Source organism: Emydura macquarii, unplaced genomic scaffold, assembly GCF_026122565.2.
Source record: "Emydura macquarii macquarii isolate MOO-44397 ecotype Brisbane River unplaced genomic scaffold, CSIRO-AGI_Emac_v2 contig_320, whole genome shotgun sequence".
Lineage (NCBI taxonomy): Eukaryota > Metazoa > Chordata > Testudines > Chelidae > Emydura > Emydura macquarii.
The window spans coordinates 11,964,100-11,986,500 of record NW_027130457.1 but is presented as its reverse complement, the minus strand read 5'-3'; the positions used below and the strand labels follow the sequence as shown (position 1 = coordinate 11,986,500).

General features: G+C 45.1%; 1 protein-coding gene across 3 annotated transcripts in view; it reads right to left on the bottom strand.

Annotated features, from left to right (window-relative positions):
• Nucleotides 1-22,401, bottom strand: part of SEMA5A (semaphorin 5A) — a 546,230-nt gene that overhangs the window by 186,733 nt on the left and 337,096 nt on the right. For all 3 annotated transcript variants that reach the window (XM_067529505.1, XM_067529521.1, XM_067529514.1), the window contains exons 9-10: nt 19,789-19,924; nt 12,831-13,035 (exon numbers count right to left, since the gene is read on the bottom strand). In XM_067529505.1, the coding sequence (XP_067385606.1) occupies nt 12,831-13,035; nt 19,789-19,924 (341 nt within the window). The remainder of the gene's footprint in view (nt 1-12,830; nt 13,036-19,788; nt 19,925-22,401) is intronic.

Sequence of the window (22,401 nt, the reverse complement as noted above, 5' to 3'; positions counted from 1 at the left end):
GTACTGCTGAGGGAAAACTCTCCAACAACTGTGCATGAGGTGGGCACATACCTACAGTGGAAGGGACATGTGCAGTCACTTGAATAAGAATGTTAATTTTCAGACGCTATTTTTGTAAGCTGCCTATAATGAATTCAACTTTATAAAGTTATAGCACAGCACATGTTGCACAGCTTGGGCCAGATCCATCGCACTTGATACATGGAAGTGCAAATTGTTCATGAAACTGTACAGATATATACCCTCTGAGAAGGACAGACTGTTATCACTACTACCCCCCTCTCCCCGGCAGATGAGCAGTACAGCTACATGCCATTCTCTACCACAGGGCTGTAACTAAAGGTAAAATTTAGCCCAATGTAGTTTGATACTGTATTGATATCAGCAATATAATTTTTTGTAATGCTACCTTCCACAATGGGAGCAAAATGTGGCAGAAGAGCCATAGCCAAGTGAGAGAGGAGAAATCAGCAGTTCTTCAGCATATTCCCTCAGTACGCAGAGGCCTCCCACTTCAGCTTCATGGGGACGAGCTGTATAGCTTTGGAAATGGGCATTGAGTTGGGTAGAAACTATTTTTCACAGCATGCTTTCTAGATAACTGGTTAATTTCAGTTAAATTAGTTAAGTTCAGGTTAAGTTAGTTATTTATTGCTGATTGCATCAGCAGTAGTGCCCCGTTGGTGCCTTCTACCACACTCAGATTAGTGTGCAGGCACAGAGCTAAGAGCTTTGAAACTTGTAAAAGATCCAGGTAGCCAATGCAAAAGGGTAAGCTCTTTCCAAGAATAATCTATGATACCTTAGAATTCTCTGTGCTATCACGATGGATACTTAGGTTACAAGCCACATTCCTTCAATCCATCCTCTTCCTTCTCACCAGACCACTTCTCTGAGGGAAAGTTCAGAGGGTCTGCTGCATTTTTATCTGCCCTTGATTTTTCTCCCCTGGGAGTGTAGCATGCAACCCAATGATCTTAACTGCACAAAAAAGCTGGAGAGGAGGCCCTAGTTCCCACAGTACAGACTTCTTTTCTGTAGTGTCTCTGCCTCCAAAGGGAGGGACCCACAAGTAACTTGAGCTGGATCGGTAGCTGGAAGGTGACATATGTGCCATCCTTTACTTTGTTCTCTCCACTCTAGGGTGGAACTCAGAAGGGTGGCTGGCTCTTTGTCCCCTACTTTCCCTGTTCCTGGCGGGAGCTGGAGGCTGTGATCTGACTGAGCTCAATGAGCACATGTAGGTAGCATGACAAAACCAGTAAGGATTTCCATGGGTGATTGGTGTACTGAATTCTACTGGAGCCATTAGAGGACATGGAATAGCTTCTCTTCTCTGTCCCCAGACCAGTCTGAAAAAGGAATCTGATTCTCAAGGCAGATCCTGCCTAAGCAGTCAGTTCATTTACCTTTCTGGTTTCTTGCTCCCTGATGAATGGTGAATCCTTACCATGGAAAAGCCTCTACAGTTAGAATTATCCTTTCTAGTGGGGATGTGGGTCGCAGAAGAGCTTGAAATGGAGATCATGCTGGGGGTGCTTGCAGAGAGGGATATCTTCTGCCATCCCCAGATCCTTTCCTGGGATCACTGTCCTTCCATAGCCTGGGAACATTCTTTCCAAAGCAGAGGCAGGGCTGATCCTCAAGTTCCCTTCCTTACCCTGATGGCTGATCTTATCAGAGGCAGGGGCTTAGAGTATTTTACCTTGCCATATTTTATCGAGGGATAGACTTTGCCTGGGGCAGGGCTGAGATATCTGTCTTTTCACCACCCTTTCATATCCTGAGGGCTGGAGCTGCTGTGTTGGAGGATGGAGGCTGGGGGCCAAGAGATAGTCATTCATCTAGGGGGTTTCTAAGTCCCCTTCTGCACTGAATGAGCTGAGTCCCATGTGGAGTGATGTTCTTTATGGGACTTCTTAACTTGTCAAGACTCCCTAAGGGGAAGCCCTTCTCCGCTTACCACTTCTGAGTCTGAGCTGCTCCTGCAGTTCAGGTAGAAGGATCTGGCAATGCTAGGTTGATCTTCATCTTTTGGAGACAGGAATGACTTAAGGCTCAGAGATGGCTAAGTCAGTTGTGACTAACGATTGGAACAAGTAGCCAAGGGAGCAGTGGATGCCTTACTGGAAGATATGCTTCAGTCAAACACAAGTTATTAAGATTAATACTGGGGTAACTGTGAGAAAACAGGGTTACTTACCAGTAACTGTTGTTCTTCGAGATGTGTTGCTCATATCCATTCCATTATAGGTGTGTGCGCGCCTCGTGCACAGATTCTCGGAACTTTTTTCCCCTTAGCAAGCCCCGTAGGGTTGGCTCAGGCGCCCCCTGGAGTACCGCACTCATGCCGCGGTACATAGGGCACCGCCGACCCTGCGGGCCCTCAGTCCCTTCTTCCTGCCGACTCTGACAGTGGGGACGGAGGGTGGGTGTGGAATGGATATGAGCAACACATCTCGAAGAACAACAGTTACTGGTAAGTAACCCTGTTTTCTCTCTTCGAGTGATTGCTCATATCCATTCCATTATAGGTGATTAAATAGCTATACCTTGGAGGTGGGTAGGAGTCAGCGTTGAGCCACCCTTGCCAGCACGGCTCTGCCGAAGCCTGCGTCCTCTCTCACCTGTTGTACGATGGCGTAGTGGGACGTGAAGGTGTGGACGACCAGCCGATGAGGCCTGGGCTCTGGTTGAGTGCGCTGTCACAGCTCCTGGAAGTGGCACCTTGGCCCGCTCGTAGCAGGTCCTGATACAGGCAGTGATCCAGGTGGAGATGCACTGGGTGGAGACAGGTAAGCCTTTCATCCAGTCCGCCACTGCCACGAACAGCTGTGTTGACTTCCGGAATGGCCTGGTCCACTCGGCCTGGCCAGGGCTCGTCTGACATCCAGGGAGTGCCATCTCCGCTCCTCCTCGGAACTGTGCGGTTTAGGAAAAAACACAGGGATGAAGATATCCTGATTATAATGAAACTGAGACACCACCTTAGGCAGGAAAGCTGGGTGGGGTCTCAGTTGGATCTTATCTTTGTAGAAGACCGTGTAAGGGGGCTCCGAGGTCAAAGCTTTTAACTCGGAGACCCTCCTAGCCAATGTAATGGCCACCAGGAAGGCTACCTTCCAAGAGAGGACGAGCAGCGGGCATGTAGCCAAGGGCTCGAAGGGGGGTCCTGTCAAAATGGTGAGGTCCAGGTTCAAATCCCAGGGAGGCACCGGGTCACGGACCTGCGGGTATAGCCTCTCCAGCCCCTTGAGGAACCTGACTGACATGGGGTGGGAGAACAGGGATCGGCCTTCCATTGGCTGGTGGAAGGCCGCAATAGCCGCCAGGTGCACCTTCAGGGAGGCCAGTGCTAGACCCTGGAGCTTTAGATGGAGTAGGTACTCCAAAATCGCCTGTATGGGCGAACCGCTCAGTGGGATGCCCCGGGACTCCGCCCAACAGGTAAACCGTTTCCACTTCGCCCGGTACACCACCTGAATGGAAGGTTTCCTGCTGCCCAGCAGAACCTGCTGGACCTATATGGAGCAGGTTCTTTCTCCCTCCGTCAGCCGCAGAGTCTCCATGCTGTCAGATGGAGGGAGTCCAGATCCGGGTGCAGCAGGTGACCTGGTCCTGTCAGAGCAGGTCGTAGCGCCTCGGGAGCAGGATCGACGTGTCGATAGACAGGTCGAGCAGCATGCTGTACCAGTGCTGCCTCGGCCACGCAGGTGCAATCAGTATGATGTCCGCTCTGTCTCTCTTGATTTTCAAGAGGACTTGGGGCAGGAGCAGAATGGGGGGAAATGCATACATGAAGGTCCCCGTCTAGTCTAGAAGGAACACGTCGGAGAGGGAGCCCGGCTCGCGACCCCGGAGCGAGCAGAAACTTGGGCACTTCCTGTTCCAGGACGACACGAACAGGTCCAGTTGGGGAACCCCCCACTTTTGGAAAACCGAAGTCACCATCTCTGGGTGCAGTGACCAGTCGTGGCGGGGTAAGAACGACCTGCTGAGGCGATCCGCCTCGTCGTTCCTGACCCCCGGGAGGTGAGAGGCCGATATATGAAAGTTGTGCCTCACTGCTAAGTCCCAAAGACGGATGGTCTCCTGGCACAAAGCTGAGGAGCGTGCCCCCCCTCGCCTGTTCATGTAGAACATGGCTGCTGTATTGTCCGTGAGGACCTGAACCATTCTGCCCTTCAGGAATCTGAGGAAAACCTTGCAGGCCAAGTGGACTGCTCTGAGCTCCCTGATGTTGATGTGAATACACCTCTCGTCTGTTGACCAGAGCCCCTGGGTGCTCAGGTCGCTGCTGATGTGGGCCCCCCATCCCACATCTGAGGCGTCCGTAATCAGAGTTACTGATGGAGCCAAGTCTCTGAAGGGAACGCCCCTCAGAACTTCCCCCGGTTCCCTCCACCAATCCAGGGAGGACAGTGACCACCCTGTTCAGCGAATGCCTCACTGGTACATATACCGAGGCCAAACACCCTTGGAGAGGCCTGACTTTGAGGTGAGCCAGCCTCACCATATACGTACATGCCGCCATATGTCCCAACAGCTGGAGGCAGTGCCTGGCTGTTGTCGTGGGGGACCTGTGTAGATTGGTGATTATGGCGGCCATGGTCTCGAATCAAGGCCGTGGGAGAAAGGCTCTGGCCTGGGTGGCATCCACGGTGGCCCCTATGAACTCTATGCACTGCACCAGGGTGAGCGTGGACTTCTGCTCGTTGATGAACAGCCCCAGTCTGGTGCACGTCGCACAGGTGAGTGCTAGGCTGTTCCTCACATGGGCCCTGGACCTGCCCCGGATCAGCCAGTCGTCCAGGTACGGGAAGATCTGGACCCCCTTGCGGTGCAGGTGGGCCGCCAACACTGCCATACACTTTGTAAAGACCCTGGGGGCTGACGAGAGGCCAAAGGGCAGGGCCGAGAACTAGTAGTGGCAGCCAGCTACCATGAACCTGAGGAACCTTCTTTGATCAGGGAGGATAGAAATATGAAAATTGCATCCTTTAAATCGAGGGCAGCATACCAATCCCCTGGATCTAGGGTAGGAATGATGGAGGCTAGAGAAACCATGCGGAACCTGAGGTATCTGATGAATTTGTTCAGACAACGCAGGTCTAGTATCAGCCTCAGGCCCCCTTTGGCCTTGGGGATTAGGAAGTACCGTGAGTAAAATCCCCTTCCCCTTTCCTGTGAAGTAACCTCTTCCACAGCTTCAAGCAGGAGGAGGGAGTTGACCTCCTGTGTGAGGAGGTGCTCGTGAGAGGGGTCCCTGAAGAGGGACGGGGTAGGGGGAGAGTCCGGGGCGAAGGCCGTAAACTGCAGGGCATAGCCCCGCAGGACTATCCCGAGGACCTAACGGTCCGTAGTGACAGCTTCCCACTCGGCGTAGTGTGGCTGGAGCCTGTGGGCAAAAGGCCGGGAGAGATCCAGGGGGAAAGGAGGAGTACCACCCTCGTGCTCCCCATCAAAATTTACATTTATTATTACTCTGGCCCTTACCTGGGCCTTGCTGGGATCCTGCTGAGGATCCTTGGCAGTCGCAGCAATTGGGTGCCCGGTACCGGTCCCAACCTCTCCTGGGTTGGGTGGGTCTGGGGGGCAGCCTAGGAGGGGGCTGAGGCTGCCTCTGGGCCTGAGGCCAAGACTGACACCTCGAGGCCTGCGGGGTATAAAGCCCTTGGGACCTCAGTGTAGCCCGGGAGTCCTTCAGGGCATGGAGCTTTCTGTCTGTTTAATCAGAAAAGAGGCCAGCGCCATCAAATGGTAAGTCTTGGATGGCTTTTTGGACCTTCTGGGATAGCCCCGATGTCTGGAGCCAGGAGCAGTGTCGCATGCCGATGGCTGAAGCCATGGCCCTGCTGGTGGAGTCCACCGCATCACTGGCAGTCTGTAAGGCAGTTGCCGCCACCGCAGCGCCCTCCTGGGTGACAGTGGCGAAATCCGCCACTTGGTCTGGGGGCAACACCAGAGCAAACCTCTGCAGCGAGGACCACAAGTTGAGGTTATACCTTCTGAGGAGCACCTGGTGGTTTGCGATCCTCAACTGCAGGGCCGCCATAGAATACATCTTGCAGCCAAAGAGGTCCAGTTTCTTACTCTCCTTGTCTTTAAGGGTGTTGCCCTGGCCGCCCTGCCGATCCCGCTGGTTAGCGGCGTCGACCACCAAAGTCCCCAGGGCAGGGTGGGTATATAAAAAGTCAAAACCCTCCTTGGGAACATAGTACTTCTGCTCAGCGCCCTTGGAGGTGGGGGCCACCGAGGATGGGGTCTGCCAAAGGGCCTTAGCTAACTTCATGACCCTGTCATGCACCAGCAGGGCAACTCTTGATGGCCCTGCCGACCCAGACACCCCAAAGAGGGGGTCCTCCTCCTCAGACATTTCTTTGAGCTCCAGATTGAGGTTGCTCGCCACCCTTCTAAGAAGGTCCTGGTGAGCTTTGAAGTCATAAAGGGGAGCCCTGTGGTCCCTGGCCGCCGCATCGTCTGGGGACGAGGAGGAGGACTGCAGGAGGGGCCCCAAGGAGGGACCCTCCTCTGGGTCCGAACCCTTATCAGATGGGTGGCCCTGGTCCAGTTGACTCAGAGGGGGAGGCACTGGCTGGGCCACCGAGTGGACAGAGGTGGTACCCTGACCCACCTGGGTACCCCAAGGCCCCCAGTACGGCCACTGCCAGGGGCTTTGGGCCCACGCCGGAGCAGGCATGGATGTCTGCTGGGTCGCCTCAAGGTAGCGGCCCTGGGATCCAGAGCTGCTGGATCTACGTTTGCGGCTCTTGGGTGGTGAAAGGCCCCACAATGAAGATGACGAGAGCGACCACCGGTGCCAGTGCCTGCGGTGCCATCGGGGGGACGAGTTGCTGGAGGAGCTGGATGATGCCCGTCTCCTCCTCCTCGAGCTCTTGCAGCGATGCTTCCCACTTTGGGACTGGGAGCGGTGCCATCTATGTCGCCACGGTGCCGACCGGAGCGTGATCGGCTGTGCGGTGCCGAGGCGGCCGGTGTCGAAGCGGTCGGTGCCGAAGTGGCCGGTGCCTGACGATGCCGTGGACTACCTGCGGGGGATCTTGACCTGTGCCGTCCATGCGTCGGACTGCGCACCAGGGTTGGAGATCGGTGCCGGGCCAGGCTCTGTACCACGGTACGAGAGCTAGAGCTCTGACCCCTGCGCGAGGCAGAACTGGAGCGGCGTCACCTCGCGCATGTACCTCTCGACCGCCCTCGGTGCCGCGGTGTCGAGGAGCTCGACGACTCAGAGTCGGAGCTAGGGGGGAGCCCGCACTCTCGACCCTCCTAGACCGTCTGGGGGGAGACCTCGACTCCTGTCCCCTCCACCCACCAGGGGCACCCAGCGCGGGTTTACCCCGAGACACCTGTCCCTGCACTCTCGGCCAAGGGGGGGGACGGAGGCGTGGGCATGCCCATGAGGGCGCCTGCCGCTGCAAACGCCTCCGGTGTCGACAGCCCTTGCAGAGGCGCTCCCCCACCCCCAGGAGTAGGGGGAGGCTCTCTGCGAGGAGATGCCAGTGCCGGAGTACTCTCCACGGCACGTAGCTGGGGCATCTCCTGGGTGACCCCCTGCTTTACCGGTCGCAGGGGGGAGTCCATGCGTGCGGCCTCGAGCCACTTTTCTTTGGCACCGAGGACTTCAGTACCGGTGCCAGCGGAGAGCTCCGCATCGAGGAGACGCTCGGTGCCGACGGAGATCAGGATGGTTCGGAGTCCGGGCGGAGTGCAGACTCCATCAGTATCGCCTTCAGCTGGGAGTCCCGTTCTTTCTGGATCTGGGGCTTGAAGGCCTTACAGATCTTGCATCTGTCCTTCCTATGCTGCTCTCCGAGGCATCGGAGGCAGCGATCGTGAGGGTCACTCATGGGGAAAGCCTGAGCGCATAACGTGCAGGCTTTAAAGCCGGTGGAGCCGGGCATGGCTCAACCGCAAGCCCCTAAGGGCAACTATCTACTTACTATCAACAACGTTTAACACAACTTCAACTCGAACAATAAACTACTAAATGCTAAAGGGGTGCTACTTGCAACAGCAAGAGGCAAGTGTTTCAGCAACCGTCACAGGCGGAAAAAAGGAACTGAGGGCCCGCAGGGTCAGTGGTGCCCTATGTACAGCAACATGAGCGCGGTACTCCAGGGGGCGCCTGAGCCAACCCTACGGGGCTCGCTAAGGGGAAAAAAGTTCCGGGAATCTGTGCACGGGGCACGCACACACCTATAATGGAATGGATATGAGCAATCACTCGAAGAGAGACATTCTATGACCTGGGTTATATGGAAGGTCAGACTAGATGACCTAATGATCAATTCTGGCCTTTAAATCTGTTAATCTATTATACAAGAGGGTCCAACGTCATCACTGTGTGAGTGTTCTGTCTCCATCTGCTGGTTGGGAGGAACTAGAACCCAGGCAGCTGGACTGGAACAGAACATCAAAAAAAGAATATTAACAATTTCAGGAGAATGAAAGAAAGAATTTATAAGCAGTGAAATGATTAAGAAAATACTTAGATTGATGCAGGACATTTCAAATGAAAAAAAATAGCCAAGTTACATATATAAATATATATATTAGCCAAGTTAAATATATAAAGATGTGATACCTACTATACATAATAAACATTGCAGTTTGTTTAGTCAGGTGTTCGGGGTCTAACTTGGTCCCACCATTCCAATTCAGAGCCCTCATGTGCACATTTATGAACCTCAGGAATGAGAAACCAGTTAGCTCTAGTTGTGGTGAGAATTAATTAATCTATCATCTCACTGACAAAAGAAAGTTTTTAAAAAGGCATCACTTTCACAGGATTTGAGCTCCTGACCTTTGAAATACAAAGCAGATACTTAAGTCCCATTTTCAACAGCCTTTTCTAAAACCATGGAGATTTACAGGATTAAATTAGCTACAGGAGGCCTCCTGTATATTTCAGGAATGCAACAGAAAGAGTAAAATGTATAAAAACACCAAGTATAACGGAAACAGGATTCAAACAACTGTTCTATATTTCAGAAATTCACCAGATTTACTAATATGAAAAATTTCAAGAAAATAACCCCCAAAGCCCCAACACTACTGACACACGTGTGTAATTTGAGATGAGTAATCTCATTGAAGCAATGGGATTTTTCATGTAAATATAGTTAAACAAGTGCTTGCAGGACTGGGGTCTAAACCTAGAAGGGTTGTTAAATATTTTAATTAATGGACAGATTCCCCACCCCATTCTTGTATTAGATAAAACAAAATATAATATATTGAAATGGAGTTACTGAGACAATAAGAATACAGGGACGCTATACACATACTAATGCCTGACTGTCCCGTTTCTCCCACTTACACAAAACATTACCATCTAATTGACACCAAGTATTTGATTTGCATAATCACTATACAATTATTTCTCAATAACTCTGCTGTGAGCATGCACATTTCTCAATTCTGATTAGCTATTATAATTCCTCTGCCCTCACTGGTTCCTAAACTCAGAATTTTCAGGCTGTTTGTCATTGAAAAAGATGCTTCATCTCAGCTTCTCACCTCCGTTAACAGAAGCAGAAAAATTCCAAAATGCACAGGAAAGAAAAGGAAAAACACTCAAACAAATACACAAATAACTAACCAACCAAACAAAAAACTCAAAAACCAAAACCAACCAACCAACCAAAAATATGGATGCAAAACTTTGGAAAGGGAAAATTAGAAAACAGTTTTATAACCCTTTGACTTGTTTTCCACCTTCTTCCCATCCTGTCCTATAGTCCGCCTTTGCCTCATTCCTCCCTACAGGTCAATTTTGTCCCTAGAATATAACTACAATACATTTGTTTTTTTCAGTATGTTACATTGAGAGACAACCCCCCAAGAGCTTCCAAACAACTTAGTTTTTGAAACATGAAGTAAAAAAGATATCATGCCATGGTATGGAATAACAGAGTCACAGAGCACCAGTTTGATACAGCCCCATATGCCTTGAATGCTGAGGTCACGAGTGAGTGAATTGAATAGAATCAAAAGAGTTAGACGGCACCGCAAAGGTTATCTAGCTTAAAACCCTGCCAAGATGCAGGATTTGTTGTGGCTAAACCATCCAAGACAGAGGGCTATCTAGTCTTCTTCTGAAAACCTCCAGTGAAGTAGCTTCCACAGCTTCCTTAGGCAGACTGTTCCACTGTCTTACAGTTAAGAAGTTTTTCCTAAGATTTAATCTAAATTTGCTATGATGTGGTTTGAGCCTCACTGCCTTTTGTACTGCCCTCTGTGACAAGAAAGAAAATTCCATGGTCCTTCTCATGAGCAGGATTGTTTTCCCTTGTACAAACATACAAACAGGACAGTCCAAAACTTAGAGTGGAACAACTTAAGAATTAGTTTTGCAACATGAAGCACCTACTACAGGCAAAATATCAAGACAAGGAATCATTATCCTGTCCCGTATCTGAGTGGACACAACATCCCAAACTGATTTGTCATTTCAAATGCAGACTGTACAATATGCAGACATAATGTTTTTGCCATAAGAGCTGAAGCCGATATCGGGCTTTACTACTCAATGGGGGGGAAAGTCTGGTGTGAACTACAAATTGGAATGTTGTCTTGAACTATGAGAGTGTCTAGATAGAAAAAAAAAACCCTAAATGTGAAATTTGGCAAGCCCTTACCAAAGCACATAGCATACTATTTTCCTGATATTAAAAAAAAATAGAAAGTAAAAATTAAAAATCTTTCCGGTCTCTCATGTAAATGATAGTTTTTAAAAAAACCAAAGAAATTAAATGCAACAATTAGGTTTCAACAAGGTTTTGGCTCAACGTTCATATTGACACACTTGGTAACGTTAAAATTAAAGCTGAATCTCCACCTTTAGCTCTAGTTATGTGCGCACTCTCGCATTCTCTCTTTCAACATATAAGTGTCACAACTGCAAGGTGCCAAGTGGCTGCTTGGAGAGGCTAAGTGCTCTCAACAGCTTCTGAATTCAATAAATTATTTTGCCTGAATAAGGACTGGAGGATCCATCCCTAATTTATTAGCATGAAAGGTGCATAAAAACAGCGTATACCTTTTAATGAATAGGACTGTTCATTAGCCAGCCTGAAAGCCTTAAAACTTTGGGCCCTCATTTACCAAATCAGCTATAACAGAAAGCACAATGAACAAAATTAAAAACATGGAGACAATCAGGAACTGTGAGAAATTACATCATTCTAGATACTGGCATTATGATGGGATCAAATCTCTCTCAATGCAGCAATAGCCACCCAGTATAAAAACAATTCAAATGTGTTTCTGTAATCCAATTTCTATCAAGGGGGTTGCACAGGATAAACATTTTGTATGGCTATGATTTCACTAAAGATACTATAGTTTATCAAACACTGGATTGTTTTGACTATACTTAGCCAAATTCTTGTGCTGTTATAGCCTATTAAAGACTTTTATTGCATGGCATACGTTTTCTATACGAGTAAGCTTAATATTCCATTATAGTACTTCAGAAAGCACTGTCCCAGCTGAAAACACCAAATTATAACATAGAGTCCTAATAATATTCAAAAAGAAGCAGGGTCATAATAAAAGATGGATTTATTGCTTGGATTCAGAAGTATCTAAAGAAAATCACATTGTGCATTGAACCACAGTGCTCCAAAGAACAAGATGTTTTTCATTAAGAGTTTTCATTAAGAAGCTATAATTTTGGAGATTTATAACAAAAAACATGGATCCTGCTCTCACCAGAATCAAAGGGAGTTTGCTCAATGAGAGCAGATTCAAGCCCATAGTTTTGGGGTTTTTTTTAAATTAAGAGCTCTTTCCCTAAATTCTCCACACTTGCTACTGTACTAACTATAAAACCAATCCTACAAACTACAGCTAACCTAAATAGTCCTCCACTGATGTCTATGGGATTGGTTCTGTGAAGACTAATTATGTGAAGAAAGGTTCACAGGTTTAGGCTATATACTTGCTATTACTCAAATCAACCTTTGAGCATCTGAATTTCAATCAGTGGAATAATGCAGCCAAGGACCCACTCCGCATTAGAGCACTCTTCATTAGAAAGAGTTCTCACACTCTCAACTACCTTTGAAAAGGTTTAGACAAAAATGCATTCTCTACTACAATCCTTATAGACAAGAAGACAATGACGCTCTTAAGAGAAGAACATTTTTCTTTCATTTCTGAACTTCAGTGCAAAAGGCTAAGTAGGCAAGTAGGAGATAAAGTTTTCTAAGGATAAATTATTTAGGGATGAGCTGAAAAGGGATTTCTCATCTAATATGTGCTGGCTGAAGCAGTAGAGAAATGAGGGAAAAAAGAAATAGAAATACCAATCATAATAATAATATGCGGCATTTGTGTAGCATCTTCCATACCAAAACATCCCAAAACACTTTACGAATTGTGAGTGAAATCATAGTCTATGCTGCAAAAACCAAGAAAGAGGCAAAGAAACTCAGCAAGATACCACTCCTGGAGTCACTAGCATATTGTTCCATCAGGGCAAGTGGGGTTTGCCCTTTCAACGTGGTAGAGCAAGCATGGGGGAGAAGGGGAACCACCAAACCAGCAACTGGAAAATTAACCGCTTAACATCCATGCAGGGGAGACAGCGCCCAATTTTTCACATTTTGTACAAAAGAACCACACACACACCAGAAAATGTCTGGTGCTCAGCTTATATACTTTGAAGAGGTGAAGAGCACAATTAATGCTGTCAAATTACAAACCAGTTGTCCTGGGTGGTTTAGGTATTTCAGACCTGATGCATAGACCATTGAAAAGGATCCATGACTTTCTACATTTTTCTCAGAACCATTAAGCCATACCTGTGGCCAGATAGATGATATGGAAAAGCATGTCCTTGCCCTGCACCACATCCACTGCCACATGGGAAAATCGGCTGTTGTCTTCCATGAAGTAAGGAATTGGAATAACTGGCTGAACCACCTCATGCATTAGAATAAATTTTTGGGCATCCTGAAGATTCCTCTCAGTCAGATTCACGTACAGACCCTGGTCCATTGTACCGCACTGTAAATAAAAAAAAAAGGTATATATATATAGGGGGGATAGGATCGATTTACGGGATGCAGTCCAAACAGGATGATTCTCCAGATCAGTATGTCATCTTCATTTGTATTGTGAGGGATCAGTTTGATCAAAAGAGAATAAGGCTATAACAATGTCACATTAAATTGCATAATAACTGAAGAAAAAGGTAAGCTAGGAAGAATAATTCTTTCATATTAGGTTAACAACATGCTGTCTTTTATATCCATACAGATGTAGTCCTAAAGACACGACTGATCACATACGTTTTATCACAGCTGTCTGAAAAAGATCAGATATAAAACACAGCATACAGGAATATTATGTGGAATTATGTCAGTTTCTGAAGCACTTGTTCATAAAGCAAAGGATCGATTACATGGAGACCTAACTGTATTATTATTAATCAGAGGAAAATAAAATACTGCTCCAGAATTGTTCTCATTATGTAAAGGAAAACTGCAAACATTTCCTCCCAACCAGCATTCTGAAATTACAAAAGAGACACCTCCAAGCATGAATCAACTGAGCAAAATATATGGCAATTAATTTGGCACATTTTTTAATCCTTCACTTTTCCAGAGTATGCAAAGTGGATAGTTATCTTGTAATTGCTTTAGTATGTATGATGGGATGTTAGATGGGTTCTGAGTTACTACAAAGAATTCTTTCCTGGTGTCTGGTTTGCCCACATACTCAGGGTTTAGCTGATTGCCATATTTGGGGTTGGGAAGGAATTTTCCCCCCAGGGTAGATTGGCAGAGGCCCTGGTGGGTTTTCACCTTCCTCTGCAGCATGGGGCACAGTTCACTTGCTGGTGGATTCTCTGTATCTTGAAGTATTTAAACAATGATTTGAGAACTTCAATAACTCAGTCATAAGTTAGGGGTCTATTACAGGAGTGGGTGGGTGAGGTTCTGTGGCCTGCGTTGTCCAGGGGGTCAGACTAGATGATCATAATGGTCCTTTCTGACCTTAAAGTCTATGAATCTATGTAAAAATATGTAACTCATATATAGGAGAAGAGTAAAGTATTTTGTAGCATGTGCCATGCATGTTAGTGATGTGAAAGTTTTGTGACTATATTATAAAACCCATGGTGTACTATAATTAGCTGAATCACAGCATAGCCTAGATAATATGCTGCGCAAAACTCTGCAACTTTGGGTTTGAATGGTGTTGGTGAGCCCAAACTGGGAGGTTTAGTTTCTCAGATTTTGCACTATGAGATTCACTTCTAAATTCAGATCTATTCAAATCCCAAAACTACAGGTGAAGCTAAAAGTGAAATGATTCATAACTGCTAGTTCCCCTGAAGATATCCTCTATAGATTGGGGGACAGAGGGAATGTGAGGGCAGTAGTTTTGTGAAGGGAACCCTCCTCCCCTCTTTATAAGTATGCAGGACACTGGCCCATAAAAGCACAGGAGAAAGAGTGGACCAACAGGGTGTTTTCTGACTACGTCAGGCAGGAAAGAGGAGTTGGATGCCACCTGACACCTCAGTAAGACACAAATATGTGTGGTCCTTTAGCCTTGTTGGTGAGAGAATGTCTTGTGCAGAGAGGGTAGAAACAAAGGCTATGGAGGGAAAGAGTTTGAGACAGAGCTAGGGCTCCAGCCTGACTTCTTACACGTTTGCCACATCTGAGAGAGTTTGAGGCTCATACAGAAATCTGAAACTAATGGAAATGAAAAGTTCATCCAACCTTATCTACCACAGACAAATAGTTTGTGTGAATCCCACTAAACTATGACAAAGATGCTGCAGTCTCTACGGCATAATGTTTCATTGCACAAAAATCAAGTATATTATATTACTGGACTATCAGATTTAATACTGGAGAAGCATCTGACTGATCTAGTATGGAAAATATTGATGGGGTGATAGATTGCAGGAGTGGCTATGCCTGTGCCAGCCTCTTACAACCCTAAGATCACAACATTTTGATGCATCTAATATACTAATGAGCCATACTCAGCCTTCCCATTACATACATTTGGCTCATATTTATTAAAAGCTGAATATTCAGGGATAAATTCAATGTGGATTCTTTAAGATTATATGTCTAAATACTCTGATCTTTTATCACAAACATAAATATACTACAAAATAAAACATTACTTGTTAGGAAGGAGATCAATGTCCTTTCAGATCATTAAATCACTTGGAAGTTCAAAATAGGTGTTTTGAATCTACAGTGAAGCACCCTGAATAACATAAAATGGTTAAAAGACCTCAGAGACAGAGCTAGCTCTTTGATGTACCTTGATATTGCAAGTTTCTGAAGTATGGAGCCACAAACCCCACCTTCAGCCAGATCCACAGAGCAAAGAAAGAGATGTGTGTGAAAAGGCAGAAATTTGGTATCACTCATGGCAAATGGAGATCTGCTACAATTTACAGTTTAAGCACTTTGTTACAGAGGGATAGGATACAGCCCTAAATACTGGAACTTTGCTGCAAAGATGCCTACACAAAATGGGACATAATACAATTTCATGTTTTAAAACTGTGCAGTATATCATGCTGTTTCCATTCCCTTAAACTGCAGTAAAACAGGTGGTTAAGTATCCACTGTTATATTGAAAAAATCTCGTTGACTTGAAAAATGCTGTGATTTGGAGTTAAGGAATAAGTGTACATGAAAAGAGAGAGCTTTTCACAGCAACCAAACTGAAGAACATAAGAACTTAAGAATGGCCATATTGGGTCAGACCAACGGTCCATTTAGCCCAGTATCATGTCTTTCAACAGTGGCCAATTCAGATGCTTCAGAGGGAATGAACAGAACAGGACAATTATTGAGTGATCCATCCCCTGTCATCCAATCCCAGTATCTGGCAGTCAGAGGCTTAAAAATACCCAGAGTATGGGGTTGCATCCCTGACAATCTTGCTAATAGCCATTGAGGGACCTATCCTTCAAGAACCTATCTATCTAATTGTTTTTTAATCCAGTTATACTTTTGGCCTTCACAACATATACAGGCAATTAGTTCCACAAGTTAATTATGCGTTGTGTGAAGAAGTACTTCCCTTTCTTTTTTTAAACCTGCTGCCTATTAGTTTAATTGGATGACCACTGCTTGTGTTATGTGAAGGGGTAAATAACACTTACTTATTCATTTTCTCCATGCCATTCATGATTTTATATACAATGTGAAGGGGCTACCGGAGGGTAATAGAAGGGCGCTATGTTAGGCCAAGACTGATCAAAGCCCTATTCCCCTAGCAGCTGCCCAAGGTTTCCTTCAAGCTGATCAGGGCCAGCTGAAGCCAAGGTCAGCTGAGACCAATTAAGGGCTGCCTGGGAGCAGATAAAAGCTCCCTGCCAGCCAGGCAGGGGGCTCCTGGAATCTGGAGGGTTTGGAGTTTCTGGGAGAGTTGGGAGGTTTGGGAGTTTGAAGAACGGGGGGCAGGAGAACTGCGAGCGGCAAGGAGCCAGAGAAATGCAGGGAGGTTTGGCCGTTGGAGTGGCCATTTAGCCCCGATGGAAACCAGGGTAGGGAAGCAGCCCAGAGGGAAGATTCTCATAGTGCGTTAAAGCAGCAGCCAGCCACTGCTGTCAGCCAGGGTCTCTGGGCTGGTGTCCGAAGAAGAGGGTGGGCTCAGACACCCCCTACCCCACTGCAGAATCCCGAGGGCACTGCTCGGCCGGTGAAGGCCCGAAGGGAGACGGGGCAGAAGTGGGACGGCTGCCATTTTAGGACTGCTGGGAACCCCAGGTGGCCATTTTGTGCCCGCTGCACCAAAAGAAGCGCTTGGCCCACGGGAACACGAAGGCCACCTTACCACAACAACTATCATACCTCCCCTTTAGTTATCTCTTTTTCAAGGTGAACAGACCCAGTCTTTTTAATCTCTCCTCATATAGAAGCTTCTCCATAACCTTCTCTGTACTTTTCCAGTTCTCATATATCTTTTAGGGGAGGAGGGACCAGAACTGCATTCAATATTCAGGATGTGGGTGTACCATGGCTTTATATAGTGGCATTATTATATTTACTGTCTTATTATCTACCCCTTTCTTAATGGTTCCTAACATTCTGTTAGCATTTTTGATTGCCACTGCACATTGAGTGGTTGTTTTCAGAGAACTATCCACAATTACTCCAAGATCTCTTTCTCGAGTGGTAACAGCTGATTTAGACCCCATCATTTTGTGTGTATAGTTAGGATTATGTTTTCCAGTGTGCATTATTTTAACATTTATCAGCACTGACTTTCTTCTGCTATTTTGTTGCCCAGTAACTCAGTTTTGTGAGATCTTTGTAAATCTTTGCAGTTAACTTTGGACTTAAGTATCTTCAGTAATTTAGTATCTGCACATTTTGCCGCCTCACTGTTAACCCCATTTTCCAGATCATGTATGAGTATGCTGAACAGCACATATCCCAGTACAGATTCCTGGCCAGTCCCACTATTTACCTCTCTCCACTGTGAAAACAGATCATTTACTCCTACTCTTTGTTTCCCGTCTTTTAACCAGGGGAAGTGTTGGAAACAGGTTATGAAATTCTCAAACCAGCTTCATTTTTGAAATCACCCCAATTGATTTTTTTTGTTCAAAGATTTTGACTTCTAATCCTGATTTTAGAAAAAAATTCAAAAGCTCAAAAATATTAAAAGGACAGGGAAAATGTTTCTCACCCAGCTCACTTCATCAGCTCAGGTTAAGTGACCAAGAATGTCTAAATTAGACTTTAAAAAGAATAGGACAGGACAAGAAGTAATGGGCTTAAATTGCAGCAAAGGAGATTTAGTTTTGACATAAGGAAAAACTTCCTAACTGTAGGGGTATTTTTATCCATGAGAGAACCTTCCTTCTTATTCCATCACTGCTAACTTTGGTGAAGGACCTGGTCAAAGGTTTTATGAAAGTCAAGTACACTATATGTAATGGATCATCCTTGTCCACATGTTTGTTGACCTCCTCAAAGAATTCTAATAGATTAGTGAGACATGATTTCCCTTTACAAAATCAGTGTTGACTCTTCCACAACGTATCACCTTCATTTATATGTCTGATAATTCTGTTGTTTATTATAGTTTCAACCTATTTGCCTGGCACTGAAGTTAAACTTACTAGCCTGTAATTGCCAGGATCACTTCAGGAGCTCTCTTTAAAATTTGGCATTGCATTAGCTGTCTTCCAATCATCCAGTTCAGAGGCTGGTTTAAACAATAGGTTACATACCACAGTTAGTAGTTCTGTATTTCATATTTGAGTTCCTTCAGAACTCTTGGGTGAATACCATCTGGTCCTGGTGACTTATTACTGTTTAATTTATCCATTTGTTCCAAAACCTCTTCTATCGACACCTCAACCTGGGACAATTCCTCAGATTTCTCACCTAAAAAGAATGGCTCAGGTGTGGTAACCTCCCTCACATCTTCTGCAGTGAAGACCAATGAAAATAATTCATTTAGCCCTTCTGCAATGGTCTGGTGTTTCTTGAGTGCCTCTTTAGCACCTTAATTGTCCAGTGGCCCCACTGATTGTTTGGCAGGCTTCCTGCTTCTGATGTACTTGTGTCTTCTGATGTACTTGTGTCTTCTGCTAGTTGTTCAAATTTCTTTTTGGGCTGCCTAATTATACTTATACTTATTCTGTTCCATGTGAAATCTTCACACTCAAAATACCAAAAACTCAAAAGCTCTATATAAATATAGACTGAGTTTGCAGTTTATCTTACCCAAGTGGTGTCCAGCCTTTTCAACCTGAGGGTTAAACATATTACTACAAAAAGGGCATGGGGCTCTAAATAATAATCTGGGGCAGATTCTCTGCCCTGTTCTGCTTCATTTGTATCACTCAAGCAGCACAAAAGAAGTAGAAACCAGCCGCAAGTCCCTTGCTGGAGATTCTACTTCATGGATGTAAAGATCTTCCTCCTCCTAAAAGAAGATGTGCAAGGCGTGCATGTGGTCTTCTTTCAACACCTTCACTAAATTCTACAAGTCAGACATACAAGCATCAACATCAGGTGAAAGATGCTGTACCACAACAAAAATAAGTTAACTTTGTAACTAGTTATTTTATATAGTTTGCCTTTCTATTTCTCCCACTGGAGCCACACCGCTGATAAAATCTTATTGTTAGGATCTGTGGAACTTTCTGTGTGGAAAAATAGAAAAATGTATCTGTACTTATCTCAAATTTTCCTTTCTTTTTCTTTTTTTAGAAAGTTTCACAGATTGACCCACCTTTGGACTAATTACTTTTACAATATGGGATCAGATTTGTCAGTCATTTTCAGGGGATGTACTGGGTTTTAGCTACACTACAGCTAACAAGTTTAAATGAAGGGACACACTGCTTCACAAACTATTTTTATTTTTATTCCTTGTTACACTGAAACACAAGCAATTTTTGCTAAAGGTACATTAAATTAGTGAGCACTTGAGAAGGGCACTCCTTATACCAATCAAGTGATAGTTGTGCCCTCAAAGCTATAAATCGGCTAAAGACTCTTTGTTAGGATCTGGGCAAAACATATTGGAAGGATATATTGTGCCAATTATCAATGCCAGTGTTTCGTAATGTCTATATATTTTCAGCTCATTTCACTGATATCTATCTGAAAAGATTTGTTTATCCAGTAACCAGACTGGCTCCAGGTAGAGAACTCCAATGATTTGTCTCACGGTCTATACCTTGATACCTTTAAACTGTGCTACATTTTAAAGAAGACTGTTAAAAACTAGTGTCCTTCCCTTCTGTGTAAGTACCTGGAAATTAGGGTTGGGATTGGGGTAAGGCAGCCAGGCAGAGCGGGAGTTCTCCTGATATTTGAATGGTCCATTGAAGGCCTGAATTATGGCACTCAAGTTGAAAACACAAACTGCTGAGGCAGCTATGCTGTTCCTGCAAAACAAAACAAAAACATAAGATAAATAAAGACATCAAGGAATCAATTTACTGCCCGGAAAAAGCAAAAATTTCCCCTCATTAACTCTGCAACTCTATTAGTACATCACAACATGGGTGGGGCCAGCCAGGGGTCATGGCCAGGATTCAACCACTCCTCTCAGCAGACCATAGATATCCTGGTTGGACTTAAAAGCTGCCCTGGCCTACCAGCTGAGGGTGGGCAAGTAAATACTTGCAAAGTTGCTAAAACCCCAATGAATACAAGAGGTAGCAACTTGCTCACTACTGCACCCATGTGAGTGAATCAAGCTCTTCATCTTCAAAGCACCTTATAAACAGTAAGCCATTTTTACAACACCCCTGTGTGATACATACTGGAAGTATTATCATCTCCACATTTCAGGTGGGAAAACTAAAAATGAGTAAAGTGGCTTGTCCAGAATATTGAAGGAACATGGACTGAAACTCAGGAAATCCTAAATCCCAATCCTCTTCTTTTAAACACTTGATTTCATGCATCAAAGCCACCATTCTTCCAAATAAGGGCATCTCACTATCCATCAATGTTTTTCCTTCTCTGATCAGCCAGTTGTATTGTGACAGAGACTAACTCTTTTCCCTTTGAAATATTCCCAAGTTCTTGCGGGATCAGAAACCAACAGACCTGACTTCCAAGAGACCCAGGTCTTCCGCACAACAATATCATTATACCCAACAAGTGCCCGCTGGGTGGTAAAATAAGCCCATAACCAAGTAACTCTAACTGAACACTCTGTAAAGTCACCTGCTCAGAGAGTTAAACACTGGCCAAGCCAGTTATATCATTCCCCTATTTTCAAGTTGAAAATGAAACATGTACAACAGTGTGTTAATTCTGCACAGTGTAAGCAATATAGATCTGCATACAGTATCTGTGAGAACTCCTAAAATGGGACTCAGCTGCAAATTACAACTTTGTGTTGGCATAAAAAATATAAATAAAACTAACTCCAAAAAGAACTGCAGTATTTGAAGGTTTTAAAATATTTATAAAAATGCTTTTAACAGAAGCAAAATAAATTGAATGCCTAACAGCTAACAGTGAATTAAGCTCTGGACTTTACTCTTTTAACAATACACATAACTCATGGAATTAAACTCCTGAGTTGTCTTTTTTCACAATGTTAGATAAATGGATAGATAATGAAACAGGCAGACAGTTACACAAACTCTCACTGAGGGCAAAACTGCTGACAAGTGGTCCACATAACGTTTATTTCTTCTAACTACTCTGTTGTTTAAACAAGGCTTTAGAAAGCAAATCTACTGTAGAAGCTTCAAATTGATATTGTTCAAACTTAATGGGAAGAGAAAATAATCCCTGGGGATCAGACTTGCCAATGACTGAACAAACAGCGTAGCAGTATGGATTTACAACCATAACAAAAGAGCACTTTGACTCCTTATGCTTGTCAGTCTTGTTGCAAAAAACAAAAACTAGCAGATGAAAGTAAATGTCATATTATGCATTTGTACACAAGCAATTATCATCAAATATGCTAAACCCTCATCTATGTAAACTTCTGTAACAGACATCCTACTCATCATTACTGGATCTTCTGGAGCCCACTAAGGACCTCAGACTCATTGTTTGTAGATTCTGATTGTCTGAAAGATAATCAATTCATGAAGCAGCCATGGCATTGGATTCAGTGGTCCCATTATATGGATGCGGGAAGGGAAGGAAGCTACGATTCTTAATCTTTACAAACAGAAACATTTTCATCCACCAGGTGGCAATTTTAGAGATAATCCAAACCAAAATCACTGTTATTAAAATGCCCAGATTGTGGAGAGCTGGGTGCAGCCCAGTAGGTCCTGATGGTCCCCTCTATTTCCACTGATGGAGAGGGGCATTTTCCTCACCCTCATTGGAAGACCATGTAGCTTCTCCACAATCGCACTATATGGTTGGAGATCTATGGAGAAACACATGTTGGGATTCAAGCTTGGGGAGGCAGCATTAAATCTAGAACTGTTTCCACAAAAAAGAATGTGGCAATGTCATAAAACCAGAAATTTCCATGGGAAACATCCATTTTTCATTTTTAATGGGTTTCAATGTAAATAAAAAAATGATAGAAAAAAATTGATGGAGGGAAAAATGTTGAAATTTTTCACAGAAAAAACAATGTTTCCTGACCATAACCAGTTAACTGCTCTGTGCAGCATCTATCCTCCATGGACACGGTATAATGGGCAGTCACTGCAGAAAGTAGCTAGTGGCAGCAAGTCTTCAAATAAAGCCAACTTTCATGGGGAAAGGGTAACCCCATAGAGCAGGGCCATCCTTAGGAATGAGCAAGGACCAGCACGGTCACTCTCTGCTTCCCTCACAGCTTATCAGAACGTGTGGGATCTGCAGACCCTGTGAATTCGCCACTCTGTGAAGCTGCAGGCCCCTCCACTTGGAGAGAAGAATGGATTTCCAA